General features: G+C 37.6%; 1 protein-coding gene across 3 annotated transcripts in view; it reads right to left on the reverse strand.

The window, feature by feature from the left end:
* The window catches only part of TNPO1 (transportin 1), a 99014-nt gene that overhangs the window by 59384 nt on the left and 26785 nt on the right, over positions 1 to 12845 (reverse strand). For 2 of the 3 annotated variants that reach the window (XM_040451076.1, XM_040451056.1), the window contains exon 2: positions 204 to 317. In XM_040451076.1, the coding sequence (XP_040307010.1) occupies positions 204 to 308 (105 nt within the window). In that variant the 5' untranslated portion in view covers positions 309 to 317. Of the gene's footprint in view, positions 1 to 203; positions 318 to 450; positions 570 to 12845 lie in introns of those variants that run through there. The other variant, XM_040451066.1, reaches the window with a different exon arrangement.

Below are 12845 nucleotides of genomic sequence, written 5' to 3' on the forward strand. Positions count from 1 at the left end.
GGCAACACCCCGGACCCGGGCTCGAGGGCCGCGTGCGCGAGGCGCCGGGCAAGAGCTGCGGCGGCGGACGGGCCTCTCCCCGCGGGCGGAGGGATCCGGGGAGCGGGAGGAGGGGGAGGGGCGGCGGGAGCCACCCGGCCGCCGGGAGCGGGCCCCGCGCGGGGCGAGCTGCGCGGGCGTCGGCAAGGCCTCGGAAAGGATACTTGTTGCACGGTTCTCTGGATGGTGGTGTCTGGGGACTGGGACTCCTTCAGCAGCTGCAGGATTTGCTGAAGCCCTTGCTCGTCAGGTTTCCACTCATACTCCATCTTGGTTTGCTGCAAATAAAGCCAGACACAGGAAGAGACGGAGCAAATGTTACTCCCCGTGCACAGGCCCGAGGGCTTCCCGCGCCGAGCAACCCCCTTTTCCCCGCCAGAACGACCCCTCTGCTCCCCACACGCCTCGGACCTGCTTGGGGTGCCCCGAAAGAAGTCTCGGACGGCGAAACCCGGGGGAACTGATCCTAGCAGCTCGGCCGCCAACGTCTGCTGGTGCTGCTGCTGCTGCTGCTGCCGCCGCGGCCGCCGAGCGCAAGGAGCCGACCAGACTGAGTCACCGCGAATTTGCAATCTGGCCCCTAGATCCGCTCACGGGAGCCCCCTGGGTCCTAGTGCCACGCATTTTTCTCCAACCCAACCTAACTAGAGTTCCGTACAGTTTATTACTGATTTAAGGACTAATCAGAAGTCGAGTCCTCATCAAAACCCCGGAGAAACACCTGAAGAGATCTGATATGGGGTATTAGTTATTTTAAGTTAACATGGTGAATAATGGAAAATGACTGAAATAGAGGGAAAAGCCTGGTAATTCCGACAATTCAACAATACTTAGAAAAAATAAAAATGCTTACATTTCAACTCGATATAACTGGCACTAATAGTCTAAAACATTAAAAATATATTGCAATCACAACCCACGTCTTGATAAACACCAAATACTGCATTTACATTTGCACGTGATTGAAAAAAACTGCATTCTTTTATAAACTTAAACTTTTGAACTCTTAACTGAAATAAATTACATCTCAAATAACCACATTTCACAACTAAGGGCTTTGGTTGGGATGAAGGAAAAACAAGACAAGTAACGTAATTTTATAAGTGGATGGTGTTTAATTCTATTAAAGCGTTCTCACATACATTTTCTCATTTGATTCTCTAGCCAACCTGGGGACGTATATTTGACCCCATGTGCCAATTAGGGATCAAAAAGGTCTGAGCAAAATTACCACAGTTAATTAGCAAAGACTGGGCAGAGTATAGGTTTCTTAAGCTACTAAGAGTTGCATTTGCTACAATCAGTTGAAACTATTATATTAGTGACACAGTTTCATTAAAACTAAATGCTTAGACAAAAACAAAACTTAAGTATCAAGCATAAATTATTTGTAAAAATCAAACTGAGTATGCTGAAAGAGAATTTTTCATAAGGCTTTACTACTACATGATGGTTTGACAACTGAAATTAGTCCCTCCCTAGTAGGGGTTAAAATTACCTGACCTTACTATAGGTCTCTAGTTAGCACTGTTTTTCTTTCCTTCTTCCTTTTTTTCCTTTCTTTTTAAAACTTTCCTCTCTCCTTCACCCTTATTTTCTGGTTAATATCCTGTAATGTGGCTTGCTCACCATCTCCTATGGACTTCCTAAATGACCCAATGCAAAAAACTGTTCTTACTTAAAACAAACCTTCCCCCCCCACACAACGATCATCTAAACATATCTATTAATATTATAATGTTTTTATTCCAGTCTTTATTCTGTGTGCTTATATGTACTTTATATTTTATAATGGGATTGCTGTTTCTTGCCCAACTTCATATATTAAATATTTATTGAAAGTATTTTTTAAAAACATGATAGTACTCCCTTGTATTGCTGTGCCACAATTTTAATACACTTTCAAATACACATAACCTGTACAAATCATAGGCATACAACTAAATGGGAGTTTTACAAACTGAAAGACGCCTGTGTAACCAATGCTCACATCAAAATATATTATGATCATTACCAGTACCAAGGTTTCCATTGTACCCATCCCAAGTCATCCAAAGTAATTCCTATTACAATTTCTATCATACAGATCTCTCCTTCCCTCTTCTTTTTACTTCAGAAACTTGTTAACAATTACAAAAATGACAAGAAATCAAACAATATGGTTGTACACATAAAGTTAGTTCAATCCTACCTCCAAGCTTATGTCCACGACAGAATCAGTATTAAGTATGATATTAATCCTGCTACACCTTTCTGTATTCTCAAACATGCATATAGTTCTGGTTTTGTTTTTTAATTTTTTTTTTAACATTTATTTATTTTTGAGAGAGAAAGACAGAGTGAGAGCAGGGGAGGGGCAGAGAGAGACGGGGACACAGAATCCGAAGTAGGCTCCAGGTTCCGAGCTGTCAGCACAGAGCTGGATGCACGACTCGAACTCACGGACTGGGAGATCATGACGTGAGCAGAAGTCGGAAGCTTAACCCACTGAGCCACCCAGGCGCTCCCATCATTCTGGTTTTGTTTTAAAAGCATACTACATACTACACTTTATTAATGCTACAACTTTTAAACACATAATATACCATCATCCCAGGCCTATATATATATATTTTAATAGATGCACATAGGTATTTAGAATGAATAGGTCATAATTTGTTCAACCCCTTCTTGATTGGCTTCCAGGATGCTGAAGCTTTTTTTTTTTTTTTTGAACACACAAAAAAACATTCTTGTATTAATGTCTCTACACAGTAGTGGCACCCCAGTGGGATTATTAGGCCAAAAGTATGAGCATTTAAAAATTTCTAACAGTTATTACCACATTACTTTCTAAAAACAGTTATGCAATTCACACTCACAAAGAATACGAATGTTTCCCACATCTCCACCAGCACATTCTTTTCATTTTTGTGAATCTAATGGGTGAAAACTTAATTGCTACTAATATTAGGGTAGGGGGCAGGGGAAAGTTAAAGGGAGGGAACCTAAAAATTTGGACTTCAGTTATAAATGGGAGCTGTAACCATGCACATCTCACCAGTGGAGGTGACATTTGGATAGCCTACTTAACTCCCTAGCTGCCCTTTTGAATAAAGTGAAGTCAGGGCCAATAGCAGCCAGGTTGGAAAGGCATCTTCATTACATCCATCCTGAGGATAAGAGCTCCCATAAGATCATTATCATGCTTCCATCTTTATTCCTGCACCCAAATAAGTAGAATTCTTTTTCTTCTCAAACAGTTTAGTATTTAAAACATTTAATTTGATCCACCCATGAGGATGGGATAGGTATAATGAAGAGAAACTGTTCCCTCACAACTTACTCAAATTATTGGAAACAAGTATTTTGAACTTCTATACCACATTTTTCTTACTGTGGTAAAATAAACATGTAACATAAAATGTGGTGTTTTAACCATTTTAAGTATACAGTTTAATGGCGATAAGTACTTTCTCATTGTTGTGCAACAATCACCACCTGTATCTGCAGAACTTACACATTTTAATAGCCATTAAAATTAGCAAGAGTCTGGGGCGCCTGGGTGGCTCAGTTGGTTGAGTGGCCGACTTCGGCTCAGATCATGATCTCACGGTCCATGAGACTTCGGCTCAGGTCATGATCTCACGGTCCATGAGTTCGAGCCCCGCGTCAGGCTCTGTGCTGACAGCTCAGAGCCTGGAGCCTGTTTCAGATTCTGTGTCTCCCTCTCTCTGACCCTCCCCTGTTCATGCTCTGTCTCTCTCTGTCTCAAAAATAAATAAACGTTAAAATTAGCAAGAGTCTTCTGCTAGGGTAGCCAGAGGGATCGCAGGGTTATTTAGGTAACATCTAAAGTACTTTAAGCTAACCAAGGACACCAGAATTCTGAGGCAGAAATCATTTATTTAAATAGTAAACTACATCTGTAATAAACAATATCAAGATGAACACTGGATTTTCCTGAAGTAATTACTATTCTATTTGCATGTTGAAGACTGGGATATAACTGTTTCAAAAAAGGGAAGTAATACTTCAAATGTTTCTCTTTTAGAGTATGCAAATCATGCTGATTAGTCCACAACATTCCATGGTGAAACCGCCCCCCCCACCCCCAACCAAAGGCATTTCATTAGCCAAGACAGTTATCTGAACTAGCTAGACAGAAGATGGACCAGAATACAAAGTTACTAAGAATACTAAGTTACTGTAAGATACTATTTGGGGTCTTCAGAAAACCAAAGAGTCCCAAACTGTTAAGAACTTAAATGTACATAAAAATTTTGAATTTGCAGGGCGCCTGGGTGGCTCAGTCAGTTGAGCATCTGACATCGGCTCAGGTCATGATCTTCTGGTCTTTGAGTTCGAGCCCTGCGTCGGGCTCTGTGCTGACAGCTCAGAGCCTGGAGCCTGTTTCCGATTCTGTGTCTCCCCCTCTCTCTGCCCCTTCACCACTCGTGCTCTGTCTCTCTCAAAAACTAAATAAACATAAAAGAATTTGCGAGAGTTGAGAATCATGTGAGGTAGAGACTGGTTGAAAAAAGTAATAATAAATCTAGTTTCTTCTCTGCTGGAGGGGCTGTAAACTATAGTTTAAAAAGCAGATGGGAAGTCTGGACTCAACCAACCTAAGTTTAAATCCTAGTTCTTCCATTTAGTAGCTGTAAAAACCTGGACAAGTTAATTAATCTCTCTGAGCTTTAGTTTGTCAACTTTAAAATGAGAATATATCAACTCTGTGATAGGATTGTATGTACCTGCCTGGCATATGGTATGATTTGAAATATAGTAGTTTTAATTGTCACACAAAAGGTGTTCTACTGCCTGCAAGATAAAATCTAACTTCTTTTGAATGGATCTGGTTTCATGATCTGGTCCATCACCTCTACAGACAGCTTTATCTCTTATGACTTAACCTCAAACTTTACGCTCCACCAACACCAACTGAGCCTCTCATACCTCTGAGCCTTTGAATAGGGATTTCCTCACTGGAACGTCCTCTTTACATTTGGCCATTTGGCAAACTCCTCATTCTTCAGAGCTATGCTCATCTATTCAATTTCTAAATATCTACTGAGCGTCTTCCTTGGCACTATGCTTGATACTGGATACTATTTCTCTTCCATGATATTATTCTAGGACCTCCCCACAAGACTTAAGTGGTTTTTTTCCTTAGAGATCCAAAGTTTATAGCTATTTCCATTTCAGAAACTATCATATTATAATTATTTCCAGGGCTGTCTTAGCAATAGATCATGTGTTCCTTGAGAAGACGGACAGTGTGTTTTTGCCCTCTTTGCCCAGAAGAGTCTGAGTCAATAAATATTTGTTGAACAAATACTATTGCTGTTGCCATTAATTCAACTGAATATTAAGGTGAGTAACTACCATGTGCTCAATGAGCAATGAAGATTCAAAAGTAAGTAAAATATTGTTCTTGCCCCCCCCCCCCACGCTCTCATTTAGTGAGAGAGACAGATGTGTGGTCTACGAATGAAGCATATGAATAAAGTACAGTAGGAAGAGAGAGGAACACAAATATATTCGGCCAGGAAAGAGAAAAGCACTTTAACCCCCTTTGGTTCAGAGCTTTTTTTCCTTCTAATTTCAATTACATTCAAAAAAATATTTACTGAGTAGCCAAATGTTTCCACCGACATGATGAATTACTATGAATGTGGTAAATGTTAACATTGACATGATTTCCCAAAATAGTGAGCAATTCCAAACAAAACAAGGTATACTCTTCCTTCAATAATACAAAAGTTTTATTCCCAGAAACCTCAATATTTAATTAAAATCCTGCAAAAAATTCCACGTGCATATGTAAAATTATATGAGGTTTTAGGCTGATATTTTTTTCCCCTATGTGACTATGTAGTGGAGCATTCAAAAGTCATTCAGGGTTTAAGACAATTCTTAATGATGAACATCTAAAATCTTTGGGGCGCCTGGGTGGTGCAGTCGGTTAAGCGTCCGACTTCAGCCAGGTCACGATCTCGCGGTCCGTGAGTTCAAGCCCCGCGTCAGGCTCTGGGCTGATGGCTCAGAGCCTGGAGCCTGTTTCTGATTCTGTGTCTCCCTCTCTCTCCGCCCCTCCCCCATTCATGCTCTGTCTCTCTCTATCCCAAAAATAAATAAACGTTGAAAAAAAAATTAAAAAAAAAAAAAAAGAATGACAAGTATTTGATACCTTTGTAGTGAGGTAAAAGACAGAATTTTAAATCACATTGCACTGGGACGCCTGGGTTAATCAGTCTGTTAGGCATCTGACTCTTGGTTTTGGCTCAGGTCATGATCTCACAGCTCGTGGGATCAAACCCTATGATGAGCTCCACAATGACAGCATGTAAACTGCTTCGGATTCTTTCTCCCTCTCTCTCTCCCTCTCCCCCACACTCTCTCACTCAAAACAAATTTTAAAAATCCTATTTCACTATTGTAAAATAAATAAAACAGTAAATATAGCAGTATGTATATTATGAACATATAATAAAAATGAGATATTTTAATAGCACTGAGTACATGAGTTCAAAACATCCTAAATCTAATCTTTAGAACATCCCTTTACAGGAACTAGTTGGCAAGTATTATCTTCATTTGACCAACAAATAAAACAAAATACAGCTTAAGTTATTTGCTGAATGTGAATCAGATTTGTAGACTTCCAAAGAAAATGTCTCTTACACTGGCTTTTTACAAAAAGATGCTAGGATGAACAAGGAAGAAAAAAATCAGAGATAATCCAAAAGGCGAAAAAGATCCTCCTATTTCTTTTAAAGTTACTTAATAAAACTTTTATGAGAAATTGAATCAAAGCTCAGGTATGAAAGGAAAAAAGACAAAGTCTAAAGGCAGTCGATTAATAATAACTTAAAAAATGAAGCCATTTAATGTCAAAGAATCAAAATGTCAACAGGCTTGTTAAATTATAGTTACCAGTGAAACTAGAAAGTCCTTTAAGAGATTTATAAAGTAATCAGAGATTAAGCCTCAAGAAAGAAAAGCGGAAAAAGCAAAACCCAACTGTTCAGCCCAAGCTCAGATGGAAGGGTAGGGACCACAGCTTATGGACCCTCTGCTGTTACAAGGTGGAAGGCATTGAGCTGGTTTTAAATCATCCTTGATTGATTGATTACAGTGAATGATCTAGTTTACCACTCTGAAGAATTATGCTAAGAAGGGAAAATTATATCGGGGCACCTGGTGGCTCAGTCGATTAAGTGTCCAACTTCGGCTAAGGTCATAATCTCATGGTTAGTGAGTTTGAGCCCCATGTCAGGCTCTGTGCTGACAGCTCAGGGCCTGGAGCCTGCTTCACATTCTGTCTCTCTCTCTCTCTCTCTGCCCCTCCCCCTGGTTGTGTTCTCTCTCTCTCTCTCTTAAAAATAAACCTGAAAAAAATCTTTAAAAAAAAACAAGTTAAAATTATAATCCTCAAGCACAAAGTATTGTCATCTAAAAACTGAAAAGATTAATAAGAAATAACAAAACACAGTGGAAAATGGGCGCTAAGGAAAACTTAAATATATTCTTAGAGTGCTCTTTCAAGACCTTTATTCATTTTTTTAAATGCTGATTTACATTTGAGAGAGAGAGAGAGAGAGAGAGAGAGAGCGCGCACATGCGCAAGCAGGGGAGGGGCAGAGAGAGAGAGAGGGAGGCACAGATTCTGAAGCAGGCTCCAGGCTCTGAGCTGTCAGCACAGAGCCCTACACGGGGCTCAAACCCATGAACCGTGAGATCATGACCTGAGCCAAAGTTGAATGTTCAACCAACTGAGCCACCCAGGCGCCCCTCAAGAAGACCTTTAAAGACAACTAGACATCTGACTCAAATGCTAAAGTTTACAAATATTGAAAAAAAAAAAAAAGTCTAGTATCAGAGTAAGCAGGTGGTAATAAGGAAAACTTGATCCCAAAATCCAATCCAATCTACAACTAGGTACTTCCTATATACTTCTGCTCATTTAATATGCACAGCAGCACTATGAGGTAGATACTAACTCCATTTTATATTAACTGAGGTTGGGAGAGATTAAGTACTTGCCTGGCCAATATGTGGCAGATATAGGCACTCAAAACCAAATCTGTGTATTTTCAAAATCTGTACTGTGCCTAGCAATAACAGCAACCCTGTTATCATTTATGGAGCACTTCTATATGCCAGTTATTTACTAAGTGCCTTAAATGCATGATCTCATTTAATTTCATGAATAGGGACTATTATCATCTCCATTTTACAGAAGAAGAACAGGCTTAAATGAAGTGTTCGAGGTCACAGAGGTCACAATGAACAAAGGCAGGACCCAAGCCCAGATGTACCTGACTCCAGAGCCTGTGCACTGAACCATGCTGTCTGTCGTATTATTCTCATTCTGCTACTTTCATGAGTATGTGACTAACCATTAACACAATTCCTGGGTAGATTTCTCTTCTCTCTATTTTAAGCATCACCAAAATTCAACAACTCTCTTGATTAGTGTTTACTTTCTTCAGTGCAAGTGTGATAACTGCACCTTCCTTTTCAGGGTTTAAACTTTTCTTTCTTTCAAGTTTTATTTAATTAAGTAATCTCTACACCCAACATGGGGCTCGAGCTCATGATCCTGAGATCAAGAGTTGCATACTCTTCCAACTGAGCAAGGCAGGTGGCCCACAGGGTTTAAACTTTTCATTAAAAAAAAAAAAAAAAAAAAAAAAAAGGTTTATTATTTTTGAGAGAGAGAGAGCACACAAGCAGGAGAGGGGCAGAGAGAGAGAGGGAGACACAGAATCTGAAGCTGCCTCGAGGCTCTGAGCTGTCAGTGCAGAGCCCAACACGGGGCTTGAACTCAAAAACTGTCAGATCATGACCTGAGCCAAAGTTAGACGTTTAACTGACTAAGCCACCCAGGTGCCCCTAAACTTTTTATTTTTAATCAAATAAAAGACTGATAGCAGTAATATTTCCCATATGCTTAACTTTTGGTCACATCATTTTCATCAGCTTAAAGTAGGATGTTATAAATTTAAGATATTGTATGTAAGCCTCGTGGTCACCACAGAGGAAAAATCTGAGATTATGTAAAAGGAATTAAAGCATACTACTACAAAAAGTCATCAGCTCACATAAGAAGATAGGAAGAAACAAAGACTCTACAAACCAGTTAAAAAACAATTATCAAAATGACAGCAATATGTCCTTACCTATCAGTAATTACTTTAAATGGATTACATTCTCTAATCAAAAGACAAAAAAAAAAATGGGAGAATGTATTAAAAAAACAAGATCCAACAGTATGCTGCATACAACAGATTTATTTTAGCTTTAAGAACACACACATACAGAGACTGAAGAGATAGAAAAAGGTGTTTCAAGCAAATGGTAACCAAAATAAAGCAGGGCAGCAGTACTTAGACACAATAGATTTTATTTCTTAATTTTTATTTTTTTAAGGTTTATTTCTTTATTTTGAGAGAGAGAGAAAAAGAGAGGGAGGGAGGCAGAGAATGAGAATCCCAAGCAGGCATCAGCAGAGCCCGATACAGGGCTCAAACTCCTAGAACCGTGGGATCATGACCTAAGCCGAAACCAAGAGTTGGATGCTTAACCGAATGAGCCACCTAGGCACCCCAACACAACAGATTTTTAACTAAAAATGCTCTAAACAAATAACTTCATTATGGTAATATAAAAAAGTCAATCAAAAGTTTATACATTAATTGTAAATATTTATGCATCCACTATCAAAGCACCTATATAATGTAAATATTAACAGAACTAAAAGGAGAAGTAAACAGCAATACAATAATAGTTGGGGATTGTAATATCCCACTCTCAACAATGGATAGATCATCCAGACAGAAAATCAATAAGGAAGCAGTGGACTTGAACAACACTATAAAGCAAATGGACCTAACAAACATTCCATCCAACAGAGGCAGAATACATATTCTTCTCAAGAGTACATATAACACTTTCTACAGTAGATCATATGTTAGACATTGAAACAGTTTCAATAAATTTGAAATAGAAATTATATCAAGTATCTTTTCTGATCACAATGGTGAAATTAGAAATCAGTAGCAGGAAGAAAGATGGAAAATTCACAAGTACATGGCAATTAAACAACACACTTCTGAACAACCAATGGATCAAAGAAGCAAAAGAGAAATAAAAAATATCTTAAGACAAATGAAAAGGGAAATCCAACATACCAAACATTAGAAAATGCAAAAAAAGCAGTTCTAAAAGGAAAGTTTAGACATAGGCACATATATATATCAAGAAAAGAAATATACTAAACAACGTAACTTTACACTTGAAGGAACTACAAAGAGAAGAACAAAGTAGGACCAAAGTTAGAAAAAGGAAGGAAAGAATAATAAAGATTAGCGTAGAAATAAATGGAAAACAGATTAAGAAAACAATAGAAAAGATCAATAGATCTTTTGATCAATAGATCAACAATAGAAAAGAGTTGATTCTATGGAAAGATAAAATTGACAAACCCTTAACTAGACCAAGAAAAAAAAGACAGGAACCAAATAAATAAAATTATAAATCAAAGAGGAGCTATTACAACTGATACTACAGAAATACAACAGATCATAAAAGACTACTATGAACAATTATACGCCAACAAATTGGACAGCCTAGAAGAAATGGATAAATTCCTAGAAACATATAACCTACCAAAATTGAATCATGAAGAAAGAAAATCTGAAGAGACCAATAATAATAAGGAGCCTAAATCAAGTTAAATCCCAATAAAGAAAAGCATAGGAGCAGATGGTTTCACTAGTGAATTCTACCAAACATTTAAAGAAAAATTAACATCAATTCTTCTCAAACTCTTACAAAAAACTGAAGAGAGGGGAACACGTCCAAACTCATTTAATAAGGCATTTCTCTGACAGTGAAGTCACATAAGGACATTAGAAGAAAACTACAGGCCATTAATATAAATGCAAACATTCTCAATAAATCACTGGCACAATGAATTCAACAGCATATTAAAAAAATCATACACCTTGATCAAGTGGGTTTAGTCTCTGGGATGCAAGAACAATTCAACATACACAAATCAATCAATGTGATATATCATATTAATAGAATGAAAAGATACAAATCATATGATTTCAAGAGATGTGGAGAAAACATTTAACAAAATTCTATTTCCATTCATGATAATTCTCAACATATTTAGTATATAAGGAACATACCTCAACATACTAAAGACCATGTATGACAAACCCATAGGTAATATCACACTCAGTGGTGAAAGGCTGAAAACCTTCCCTCTAAAATGGGAACAAAATAATGGTGCCCATTCTCACCATTCCTATTCAACGAAGTACTGGAAGTCCTAGCCAAAGCAATCAGGCAACAAAAAAGAAAAGGCATCCAAATCAGAGTGGAAGAAGTAAAACAGACATGTCTCTATTCACAGATGACATGACCTTATACAAAGAAAATCCTACAGACTCTATAAAAAAACTAATTTAGTAAAGTTGAAGGGTACAAAATGAACATACAAAAACCAGTTGCATTTCTATACAGTAACACTAAATTATGTGAAAGAAGAAATAATCCCATATACAACATCAAAAAGAATAATTGGAAATAAATTCAAACAAGGAGGTGAAAGATCTGTACACCAGAAAACTGTAAGACACTGATGAAAGAAATTAAAGAAGGTACAAACAAATGGAAAGATATCCTATGTTCATGGGTAGGAAGGATTAATATTATTTAAATGTTATACTACCCAAAGTTATCCAGAGATAATGTAATCCCTATCAAGATTCTAATGGCATTTTTTTTACAGAAAAAGAAAAATGAATCCTAAAATTCATATGGAATCACGGAAGACTTTGAATAGCCAAAGCAATCCTAAGGAAGAACAAAGCTAAAATTACCATATTTCCTGATTTCGAAGTATACTAAAAAGCTACAGCAATCAAAACAGAATGGAACTGGCATAAAAAAGGACACACAGACTTATGGAACAGAATTGAGAGCCCAGAAACAAACTCACGCATGTACAGTCAACTAATATTTGACAAGGTGGTCAAGAATACTCAATGGGGCAAAGACAGTCTCTTCTCTTGTGTTGGGAAAACTGGATATTTACATGCAAAAGAATGAAAGTGGACCCCTACCTTACACCACTCAAAAATTAACTCGAAAAGGATTAAACATAGACTTGAACATTAAGACCTGAAACAAAAAAACCTCCTAAAAAAAAAAAAAAAAAAAAAACAGGGAAAAATCCCCTTGGCATTAGTCTTGGCAATGATTTCATGGGTATGACACCAAAAGCTCAAGCACCAAAAGCAAAAATAAACAGTGGGATTACATCAAACTGAACAGCTTCTGCACAGCAAAGGAGACCATCATCAAAATGAAAAGGCAACCTACAGAATGGGAGAAAGTTTTGCAAAACATGTATCTGATAAGGAGCTAATATCCAAAATATATAAGAAATTCCTACATCTCAATAGCAAAGAGCCCAAATAATTTGAAAAAAAAAAAAAAAAAAAAAGGGCAAAAAACCTAAAAAAAAATTTTTCCAAAAAAAAAAAAAAAATTCCCAAAAGGAAATTAAAAAAATCCCAAAAAATTTAAAAAAAAAAAAAAAAAAAAAAGGGCAAAGAACCTGAATAAACAGTTTTCCAAAGAAGATATTCAGATGGCCAACAGGTACTTGAAAAGATGCCCAACATCACTAATCATCAGACAAATGCAAACCAAAACCACAATAACATTAACACCTCAAACCTGTTAGGATAGCAATTATCAAAAAGAATAGAGATAACAAGAGCTGGCACGGATGTGGAGAA

This window comes from Herpailurus yagouaroundi, unplaced genomic scaffold (genome assembly GCF_014898765.1).
Source record: "Herpailurus yagouaroundi ecotype Mexico unplaced genomic scaffold, PumYag 29, whole genome shotgun sequence".
In the NCBI taxonomy this organism is placed as follows: Eukaryota; Metazoa; Chordata; class Mammalia; order Carnivora; family Felidae; genus Herpailurus; species Herpailurus yagouaroundi.